Source organism: Camellia sinensis, chromosome 14, assembly GCF_055761805.1.
Source record: "Camellia sinensis isolate YWXY chromosome 14, ASM5576180v1, whole genome shotgun sequence".
NCBI lineage: Eukaryota > Viridiplantae > Streptophyta > Magnoliopsida > Ericales > Theaceae > Camellia > Camellia sinensis.
Window position 1 is genome coordinate 95,557,704 of NC_138974.1, and position 12,071 is coordinate 95,569,774.

At 33.9% G+C, this 12,071-nt stretch overlaps 1 protein-coding gene across 1 annotated transcript in view; it reads right to left on the reverse strand.

Annotated features, from left to right (window-relative positions):
• The window catches only part of LOC114322278 (uncharacterized), a 29,228-nt gene extending 18,483 nt beyond the window's left edge, over window positions 1-10,745 (reverse strand). The window contains exons 1-3 of the mRNA XM_082906484.1: window positions 10,513-10,745; window positions 10,027-10,209; window positions 9,788-9,904 (exon numbers count right to left, since the gene is read on the reverse strand). Of these exons, the coding sequence (XP_082762610.1) occupies window positions 9,788-9,904; window positions 10,027-10,136 (227 nt within the window). The 5' untranslated portion in view covers window positions 10,137-10,209; window positions 10,513-10,745. The remainder of the gene's footprint in view (window positions 1-9,787; window positions 9,905-10,026; window positions 10,210-10,512) is intronic.
• Window positions 10,746-12,071: the final 1,326 nt, after the last annotated feature.

Consider the following 12,071-nt stretch of genomic DNA (forward strand, 5'->3'; position numbering starts at 1 on the left):
CCCATAAGGATTTTAGACACCCGGGAGCAAGTACTAAGAGGCAAAACCATCTCCCTAGTTAAGGTACTTTGGCGTCACCATGGAGTGGAAGAAGCTACTTCGGAAAGGGAAGTGGAAGTTTGAGAAAAGTACCCAGAATTGTTTAGAGATATGTAATATTATTGACTTTTGTGATGTTAATATTTGTATTATGGCTAATTAAATGGGAATGAGTTTTGGTGAATGTATTATATTGAAATTGTGTAAGATGTGTCAATTTTGATCATTGAAAAGCCAAATTTTTGTATATTATACAGCTATGGTGATGAATGGGAGCATTATAGAATTGGTATTGGTTTTCTTGGGAGTTGTTTAATTTGCTTTTGGCAGGAATTACTGAAATTTTGGGGGCGAAATTCTTTAAGGAGGGTAAGTTGTGACACCTGAGTTTTTCGATGCGCTCGAGCGAAGCTTTTCTTGCTCGAGTGTAGATTGCATGCTCCCAGTAGTTTCATTGTAGCTCTGCAAAACTTTTGGGACGTGTTATTTTCCGCTCAAGCGAAAGAAGCTACGCTCGAGTGAGATCACTTATTCGTGCCTAATGCTCAAGCGATAGAACTTGAGCTCGAGCAACCTATTGGGGATAGCAGATTTTAAATAGCAACTTCAAGTCATTTTCTTTACACTTTTTCTTCCTCTCACCCTCCAACTCACTTTTTTCTCAAAAACCTAACTCACAATGTAAAAAATATCCATAAAGTGGCCCATATGCCACATGTTTGTTTTATTTATTTATTTATATTATATATATATTTATTATATATATTTAATTAGTTTAATGGTTAATGGGTAATTGACGTCTGTTTACTATCCCATATGATGGTTTCATGGGACCTTACAACTTTCCTAATGGTGGGAAGTTATAAGGAGTTACACTTGGATATGGGTCAAAGCCTATCTATATATATGCCTGTGATAGGCATCAAACACAAACGTCGTTTTGTGAATAGAATAGGCTTGAAACTCTGTTCCTTCCACTTTTCCCATATGGCTCTGTAAAAGTGTTCAGTGAGTGGGTTCTGTTTATACATTTAATATTTGACCATTCAAGAACAAGATTCAAAGACTTGAACATCATGGGAGGAGGTATTCTTTTTTCTAAATTAATATTATTTTAATTCTCACAATTGGTATCAGAGCCACCTTCTGTCCTTGTTTAGCGTTATTGTATGTCATGGAGACCAAATCTTATTGCGTTCTCTTTTATACACTTGCTGGGCCTCTGTTTCGTTATGATTTCGACATGATAATTTTCTTCATGTGTTTAATTTGTTTTGTTGGCTATAATATATTATTTTGGTTTACGCTTCCTAATATTTTGATTAGTCTGAGTACACCACGTCTCTGCTTTTAGCCCTTTGTTTATTTTCTTCTATCAAGGAGGTTTTGGAACTTGCATGCCATTCTAATACTTCATAGTGAAGTTTCAGCCAACATGGTGCCACCATTATACATGACTTGTGATTGTGCCATATAGTTTAACGTTATTTAAAGTTTGAATTATCAGAATAAATATTCATTGTTTGATTCATCTTAGTATATATATATATATATATATGAAACTTGATGAATTAAAATATTAATTTGATGTCTATCAAAGATGAATTATTGCATGATGAATTACGTAGAGGGATTAGTAGAATTCATTCTGTTATGTGATTGTAGTATTTGCATCTAAAATTACTCATATTTTGAATCTATTTCATCTTGGAAAACAATTGTATGTTATTAAGTATTGATTTTTATTTATTGACAAAACAATTTTTTTTTAAAAGGCATGAATGACTTGAATTTATTTCTAGTATTTTCATAAAAAATTTTTAACATGCTGTTAAGGATGTTTTGTTTATTATAGTTGCATGTTTAAATAGTAAGCAAATTCAATTGAATTTCATACAGTGAATTACAACATGTTCTTTTAGTTTTTATAATTTTTGAGATTCATTGACATGTTATCTAAAATAATGTAATATTATATTACATGCATTAAGGTAATTATTTATGCATTGAAAATTCATGTGAAATAAGAGCATGAATACACTATGTGTTGGGCTTATGGAATTTATTTTGGTTCAATTTTTAAGCAAAATCTAGTATAAGGTTGAATTACATGTGTTTGGTCTTGAGATTTTTCATGTGATATTACTCTGATTGTATGTATTATACATTATGTGCATTAAAAGGTTATGTATTTGTTGTGACTATAAGGATTTGCTCACATTAATAAATTATGCCATATTTAAAAATTTTACTCTGTTTTAAGAGTAGTCACAACATCTTAAGACATAAAGATGTGATTCTCAGTATTTTGATCACAAAAAATTAAAAATTAATTTGGCATTTTTACATTGCAATTATGTTTTATAAATAATTTCTTGGTCCCACAGGAAAGTAGTTATTTATGAAATTTAATTGGAATAAGATAATGGATTGGGTATTAAAGGGATTGAACACTCTAAACCCACAGGTATGAGTTTTCTTTTCCTTAAATATTTTGGGACCCATTAGTCTTATTATAAAGTAATAGCAAATCTAATACAGTTTAGTGACCTCTACCCATAGGAAGGTTTAGATTTGTTACTGAATTTGACATTGGTTGATTCAGACTATAGTTATTGTTTTAAAGCATTAATGATGTTCTTAGTAATTGCAGTGATTTCTACCTCTGTACTGTCTAATGAGTCTTCTCGTATTCCATTCTTGAACGGTGATAATTTTTCAGACTGGAAGGACAAAATCCTTCTAACATTAGGGTGCATGGACCTCGATCTAGCACTCCGTGTGGATGAACCTCCTGAACCTAGGGTCGAGAGTTCTGCTGCAGAAAAGAGTTATTATGATAAATGGGAGCGATCTAATCGCTTAAGCCTAATGCTCATAAAGTCACATATCAGCCAGAGAATTAGGGCTCAATCCCACCATCTGATAAGGTCAAGAACTACATGAGGGCTATTGAAGAGCAATTTGTTAGTTCTGACAAAGCATTGACAAGTACCCTAGCGAACAAACTATCAGGAATGAAGCATAACAATTCTAGGAGTGTGCGTGAGAACATTATGGAAATGAGGGACATTGCAACTCGTCTTAAGTCCTTAGAGATTGAGATTTCTGAGTCATTCCTTGTCAATTTCATACTCAATTCTCTTTCTGTGGAATATGGAGCATTCCAAATTTCTTACAACACACAGAAAGAAAAATGGTCTATCAATGAACTTTTGACAATGTGTGTTCAAGAGGAGGAGAGATTAAAGCATGGAAAAGTGGAAAGTGCTTATTTAGCAACATATAAAGGAGGGCAATGGAAAAAGGGCAAAGGTGATCAGAAATGGAAGAAGCTTGGTAAAGTGCCATTTAAAAATCATGGCAATAAGGATGCATGCTTCTTCTACAAGAAAAAGGGTCACATGAAGAAAGACTGCCCCAAGTATAAGAAATGGCTTGAGAAGAAAGGTAATCTCATATCTCTTGTGTGTTATGAATCTAATTTTGTTAATACTCATCAATATGATTGGTGGATTGATTCGGGTTCTACAATTCACATTGCTAATACCATGTAGGGCTTCCTCAGCCTAAGGAAACCGACGGGAAGTGAACAAGGCATCTATTCGGGCAATGGGATACGTTCGCACGTCGAAGTTGTTGGAACTTTCAGACATGTTTTAAAAAATGACTTTGTTTTGGATCTTGAAAACTCATTTTACATTCCATCTTTTTCAAAAAACTTAATTTCTGTTTCTAGACTAGTACCGTTTGGATTTGAATTTTAGTTTGTTAGTGCAAATTTTAGTTTGTTTAAAGGCTCTATTTCTGTAGGATTTGGTACTTTAATTAATGGTTTGAACAAAATCTTTTAACCTTGCATGGTGATATTGGCATTAAGCGTAATATTGTTGATGAGTCCTTCTCTGTTCTTTGGCATAGGAGATTGGGACATATCTCCATTGAGAGAATAAAGAGGTTGGTTAATGATGAAGTCCTTCCGACTCTTGATTTTACCAAATTTGGTACTTGTGTGGACTGCATAAAAGGAAAGCAGACCAACAAGACTAGTAAAGGTGCCAAAAGGAGTGAGGAAATTCTTGGAATCATACACATTGACATTTGTGGACTATTTACTCCACCTTGTCTGAATGGTCAGAGATATTTTATCTCATTTATTGATGACTGCACACGATACATGTATCTCTACCTCTTGCTTGATAAGGCCGGGGCACTTGATGCCTTTAAAGTTTATAAAGCAGAGGTAGAGAAACAAACAGAAAAGAAAATTAAAATTGTGAGCTCAGACAGTGGTGGAGAATATTATGGGAGGTACACAGAATTGGGACAATTACCATGTCCATTTGCTAAGTTCCTTAAGGAATAAGGCATTATTGCACAATATTCAATGCCTGGCACACCACAACAAAATGGTGTTGTTGAAAGAAGGAACCAAACACTTATGGACATGGTAAGGAGCATGCTTAGTTATTCTAATGTGTCTATAAATTTATGGAGTGAAGCTTTGAAAACCGCTATGTATATCTTAAACAGGGTTCCATCCAAGGTTGTTTCCAAAACACCATTTGAGTTATGGAAAGGATGGAAGCCAAGTTTAAGACACTTACACGTTTGGGGTTGTCCAGTTGAAGTGAGGGTGTATAACCCACATTTAAAGAAATTGGACCCCAGAACAGTTAGTGGTTTTTTCATAGGCTATGCGGAAAATTCCAGGGCTACAGATTTTATTGTCTTTCAAATTCAGAAATGCTAAGTTTATTGAGGAAGTTGACCCTAGTGGGAGTTACCCTCGAAAGATAGAGTGGAAGGAATCACGGGATCCGGATACAACACCCATGAATATAGGTGAATTGGTTGTCTTTCAAGATAATCAACCCGATAGTCTTGAAAATCAACAAATTCAAAAACTTCCACCACAAGAGGAACAAGTCAACATAGAGCTTGTAGCTCAAGTCCCAATTGAAACTACAGAATTACGAAGATCCTCACGAGCTAGAAAGTCAGCAATTTTTGGTGATTATTTTGTATACTCAATGGAGTCTGATTTTGACATCAGACCTAAAGATGATCCTATTTCATTTTCCAATGCCATGAATAGGGATGATTCTAAATTATGGTATGATGCTATGAAAGAAGAGTTGGAATCTATGGCTAAGAATCAAGTTTGGAAAATTGTCGAGTTGTCTAAAGGAGTTAAAGCTGTTGGCTGTAAATGGGTCTATAAGACCAAGAAAGACTCAAATGGTAATGTCGAACGATATAAGGCCAGACTTGTAGCCAAGGATTTTGCTCAAAGAGAAGGCATCGATTATCATAATACATTTTCTCTGGTTTCTAAAAAGGATTCATTTCAAATTGTCATGGCATTAGTAGCTCATTTTGATTTAGAGCTACATCAAATGGATGTGAAAACAGCATTTTTAAATGGGGATCTTGAGGAAGAAGTATGCATGAACCAACCTGAAGGTTTTTGTTCTGATAAAGATAGTCACTTAGTTTGCAAGCTTAAGAAATCCATATATGGACTAAAACAAGCTTCCCGACAGTGGTATTTAAAGTTCCACAATGTTATTACTTCATATGGTTTTACGGAGAATGTTGTGGACAACTATATGTACCTTAAGGTTAGTGGGAACAAATACATTTTTCTAGTTCTATATGTGGATGACATTTTACTTGCATCTAATGATTTGGGATTGTTGCATGATACTAAACAATTTCTTTCCCAAAATTTTGAAATGAAGGATATGGGTGAAGCTTCTTATGTCATTGATATAGAGATTCACAGAGATAGGTCCAAAAGGACATTAGGACTGTCGCATAAAGCCTACATTGAAAGAGTTTTGGAGAAATTCAAGATGAGTGATTGCACTCCTAATGCAGCGCCCATTTTAAAGGGTGACAAATTCGGTTTAATTCAATGTCCGAAAAATAATTTGGAAAAGGAACAAATGGTTAGCATTCCCTATGCATCTGCCGTAGGCAGTTTAATGCATGCTCTGGTTTGTACACGGCCTGACATTGCATTTGCAGTTGGGATGCTTGGAAGATACCAAAGTAATCCAAGAATGGAACATTGGAAGGCTGCAAAGAAAATCACGAGGTGCTTAAAGGGAACCAAGGACTACATGCGTACTTACAAGCATGTTGACTGTCTTGAGGTGGTTGGATATTCAGACTCGGATTTTGCGAGTTGTCAAGATTCCAGAAAATCCACTTTAGGATATGTCTATCTGCTAGCAGGCGGTGCAATTTCATGGAAGAGCGCCAAAGAGACGATAATTACATCGTCAACAATGGAAGCAGAGTTTATAGCATGCTTTGAAGTAGCCTCACAGGCTATTTGGTTAAGTAATTTTATCACAGGGCTTCGAATTATGGATTCACTTTCTAGGCCATTAAACGTTTACTATGATAATTCGGCTGCTGTTTTCTTCTCTAACAACAACAACAAAAATGGTAGCCGAAACAAGCATATTGACATAAAGTATCTTGTTGTTCGAGACCGTGTTAAGAAGCAAGTAGTCAGCATTGAGCATATTAGTACCGATATGATGGTTGCAGATCCCATGACCAAAGGTCTTTCTGTAAAGGTGTTTTCAAAACACGTTAAGGGCATGAGACTGATTGATTAGCTCAATAATTTTTCTAGTTGTTTTATTTTGTTTTGTCATGACATTTTGATTATTAAGCATCATTTTGTGCACCTAAAGTATTTGTGATGCTATGCTATGCAGTCCATTGGGACTATTGATCCATAGGGATCATTGGACCCAGAATAACTTATTAGAAGTTATTCATAAAGAATGACACCACATAAAGTTGAGAGTGTGATTCAATGTAATACATGGAAGGAAATACTTAATTGATAGAGTATAACCGCCATGATTCGTGTATTATAACTCTAAGGTTTGGGTATTTTTATTTAATGGCCATGATCAGTTTGTTGGTTACCCGACAGTCAACAACATGTGTTCTATGTGTCAAGTGGGAGAATGTAAGAATATCCATAAAGTGGTCCATATGCCACAAGTTTGTTTTATTTATTTATTTATATTATGTATATATATTTATTATATATATTTAATTAGTTTAATAGTTAATGGGTAACTACGTCTGTTCACTATCCCATATGGTGGTTTCATGGGACCTAATAACTTCCCTGATGGTGGGAAGTTATAAGGAGTTACACTTGGATATGGGTCCAAAGCCTATTTATATATATGCCTGTGATATCCATCAAACACAGACGTTGTTTTGTGAATAGAATAGGCTTGAAACTCTGTTCCTTCCACTTTTCCCATATGGTTCTGTAAAAGTGTTTAGTGAGTGGGTTATGTTTATACATTTAAGATTTGACCATTCAAGAACAAGATTCAAAGACTTGAACATCATGGAAGGAGGTATTCTTCTTTCTGAATTAATATTAGTTCATTATATTTAATTTTTCCCCTAAGAAAAACAAAGGAAAAAAATTTTGGAATCACTTTGGATAGATAATTAATTGCTTTGGAACAAAATTATACCATATTTCAAAACGTGCATCCAAAATGTATTATAGCGATCCTGGTTCTTCCTTCTTTGATTGTTGTACCCAGACTTAGGTTCCGTGGAGTTGGTTGTTGTATATGTCTTGTTGTCATCCTTTAATTCCATATATTTGAGTTTTAAGATGTATTGGGCGTGTTTTGAACAGGTTGGTTGAGCTTTTGTCCCAACTCTTGTTGCCCAGATTTTTAGTGATCCGCTCGAGCGGGTCTTCTTGCGCTCGAGTGGGTCTTCTTGCGCTCGAGCGGAGTTTGCACACCTTCAGTAGTTTGTCCGTCTGCAAGAGTTCTGCAGATGTGTTTTTCACGCTCGAGCGGATTTCCTTACGCTCGAGCGGGTAGCCTTGCACTCGAGCGGGTGTTCAATGTCTGTAAAAATACTGGAAGAGTGTAATCTACGCTCGAGCAGGTTTCCCTTTGCGCTCGAGCGGGTGTGTTTTGCAGTTGTGTCTTGACGCTCGAGCGAGTTCAGTTTTTTGTACTTGACGCTCGAGCGTACTAGCCGTATATCAGATGGCAGCTGGGTGATTTTGAATCACTTTTCACATTTCCTTTCTCTCTCTTACTTTTCTAAACCCTCTTTTGAGAGCTCTTCTCTAAAATATACCTTCTCTCTAGGGATTGATCTAGCTTGAGTGATCTACTCCCTTAGTGTCTTTGCAAAGAGTGTAGAGCTTAGCTTGAGCTTCCTATCAATTCGAAAATCTTGGGTTTTGGAGCATTTCGAGATTTCTTCATCATCTCCTTTGAGTTTCATCTCTTGGGGTAGGGATAACTACTCATTTTATGAGCTTTAACATAGATGTTGAGTTTTTTGTATAAATGGTTTGATTTGGGAAGTTAGGGTTTGTGATGTGTTATATTGGAAAGAGAGGTTTTGTTCTTTTGATTCAAACATATGTGTTTTGAGTCTAAGAAGGAGGAAGGAGGAAGGAGAAGAGCTAAATTGACATGGATTGCGGTAGTAAGAAATTATATGAATTATTTAATTAATTGAACATATAACTCTTGACAGAGCAAAATGGCTAAAAGAATCATGTGGCCAACCCTATTTGATGAGGACAGAAGCCCTATTTTGGTTTGGTTTGGTTTGGTTCGGTTTGGTTCGATTATCCATAGTAGGTGCATCAAGTCAAATTGACTCTCATACTGTTAGTAAATTTATATTTTGACACAATAAATTGAGTGAGGCCTTCATAGACCGAAAACCTCTCAGCCATTGAATGAATTATGAACCATCAAAAAACTAGTCAAATGAAGCATCTCTCGCTATGACAGCCAACAAACCATCCTACTACCAAACTCCTAAGGATTCACTGTAAAGAAACAAACCCAAAAGAAAAAATTATAGATTGTGCCACGTAATGTGAAAGAAAATAAACCTTTTCCACAAAATAAAGATTGACAAAAATGGGGAAGAGGAGTTGGAGCAAGAGGAAAAAATAAAATGTACACCAACCATTGAATGGAGGGAGAAATGAAAACTGGATTTCAATCTAAAAGCAATGTTAGTTACAATTTTAACAATTATCATTAATAATTACTATTAGTAAATACTACTCCCTCTGCCCCATTTTGTTAGTCCATAATTCCATTTTTGGACGTCCCAACCACAATGCGCATGTCCACTTTTGAAAAGTCAATGCACAAAAGTTTTATGTTGCCAAAGAATATATTTAAAGTAAGAAATAAAGGGGCAACGATGGGAATCAACACCTTTGAATTTGAATTTGAGCATATTAATTGCTTTTGTGTTGGGACAAGGGGAGCATATCTATTCTAATATATAAAGTGAATGCTGCTATTGGTGTTGACAATTTTTGTCTCATATTTTGAATTTTTCCAAAACACCTCTATATTTGGAGTTATATTTGGAGTTTTTGTAAAAATTATGCAAAAAAGAGGATGAGCCTCGAACCCATAACCTTGGATTTAATAATGAAAGTCCTTCCCACTTGAGCAACCTACATTATATATGTTTTTTTTTTTTTTTTTTGAATTGCACATGCAAATGCGTGTAGTTAACAATTTATTGTAGCATAAAAGATGTATTATATCAAATTTATCATTATCCAAAAGGTAGGTTTCCAATTTTAACAACCTCGACACAAATCAACCATGAACAAATTTATTGAGTAAAAGTAAAGGCAACTGAAACTGGTATGTGATAAAAAGAAAGAGTAACTACTACTAAAACTCACCATCCATCCCAAACAAAATTGATCTCCTTGGTTTCATACCGAAAGCCGTCATCGTCGCTATAAGGACCGTAATGAAGTCCCGCAATTTCAAATTCAGTCGAATCGGAGTCAATGTTACTAATTCAGCCCACAAAGCATAATAATAAGCATGAATTCCTATGGAAAAATTAAACAAAAAGCCAATAAATAAAAAAAAAAAAAAACATAATGATATGAAGAGAAGTGCAGATAAAGCTTACTCTGAGTTGCAAAAATCACCCCTCCAGTTCTCACTTTCAAGTGTATTGCTCTCACCTTCGCTACCAGAAACAAGAGAAGAACTACTATTAATCAAGGTGTTTTCCTCCATCACTGCCTTGTTTTTCAATCTTCGATTGGATTGGACCTCTTTTATTTCTCCCTCCTCGTGATATTCCTTGTCTCTGAGACACCACACCACCACACAGCCAAACCATTACATCGTGAAAAAACAATTAAAATCAAAAAACTGATTGTATTCCCATCAAATAACAAAACAATCAATCAAAACGTAATTATAAATAACATTCAGAATGATGTGAGAATGAACAATAATGTTAGACCCAAAAATTCTACCAAAATTTTTCCAAGGTGTGTGAGACCTGGGTCGCACACTTATGTTTTGGTCAAAATTTTAGTCGAATTTTTGAAAACTCTAACATTAATCGAGAAATAAAACTTGGCATCGCAAACATCAGTATTCTGACCCAACGAACTAAACATTGCTAGCCCAACCCTGGTGAAGAGAAACCCTCTACTCTACTCTAAGGTTCGCCTATTGAGTCCCCAATTCTTCTGATTGTTTTGTTCACAACAAATATCGAAGCTGTACCGCCTTAAACATGCAGTGTGCGTTTGGTTAAATTTTTTAATCAATTTTTCAAATTCCAAAACCTTTTGGCTTCCGATTTTTGAAAACTCATTTTAATCAATTTTTCAAAATCCGATTTTTGAAAACTCATTTTAAAATCCAAAATCTCACTAGAGATTAGGCTTCGTTGGGAAAGTAGGTTGGCGTTTTGATTTTTTAGCTTTTTTAATTATTTTAGTCTAAGACTAAAAACTCTGGTTTAAGAAGGACTTTTGACATTTTTGATTTTTTTGATTTTTTTGTGAGAGAAAGAATGTAATGATTATGGATTAGATGTGATATTTTGTCTTATTGAGTTAAAAAATCTATTTCGTTTTTTATGGCTATTTTAGCAAAAAAAGCCTCAAAAACCACTTCCCAAACATAGGCTTATAGGGTATATTTGGCTTGGCATTGTAGAGTGATTTTGGGAAAAAAAAAAAAAAATTAAAACCTTGTTTGGTTTGTAATTTTTCCAAAACAATTTTCAAAATTACTTTCTCTCTCTTACACATCAATCAATCACTTTTTCTCTCTCATCTCTCATTCTCAATCACTTTTTCTCTCACATACATCTACTCAATTACAACAAAATATCAAATCATTCCAAACTCCCAAACTCCAAAACTACTTTCAAAATACACAACTAAACAAACCAAAAAAATTTCTAAACTTTCTTCCCAAAACAATTTTTAAAAAGTACTCTCTCAAAACCAAACCAAACATACCCATAAATCCCATGTATTTATTATCCAATAAATCTTATAATAATTAATAATATTTTTTTATCAAATATTATTAAAAATATCATTAATAGTTGATTTTTAATAACAGTTTAAAAAAATCATCACAAAAAAAATGTCACTAATTTATAATTTTTAGAGATAGTTTGAAATTTTTGTCATAGAAAAATATCACTAATGGTAAGTTTTAGTGATTATTTATAAAATTCGTGACAAAAAAGTCACTAATTATCAATTTTTAGCGACAAATGCAAAAATGTTACAAAAAATTATTTTTAGCGATGATTTTACTAGAACTTAATTTTAATAGGACTTGATGGGAATTAAATCTAACTATTAGGACCTATTGATAGTTTAATTTTTTGAATTTAATTTTGTAAAAATTAAGATAGTGTTTGGTAGAGTTTTAGAATTATGATTTGAGAATAAAATTGTATTTTGAATTTGTGAGTTTTGGAATCACGATTTGAGTGTGAAAAATTTGTTTAGTTTTGAGTTTTAAAAAGAGTTTTAAATTGAGTTTGAATTTGGTGATGTGACATATGATATTTGATACAAAAACTTATAATTCATAACTAAACACACAACACACAACACAAAATTTTATTCAAAGCTCATAAAAAAAAATTAAAAAAATTCACAAATATATTTTTTTAATATAAAAATAACATGC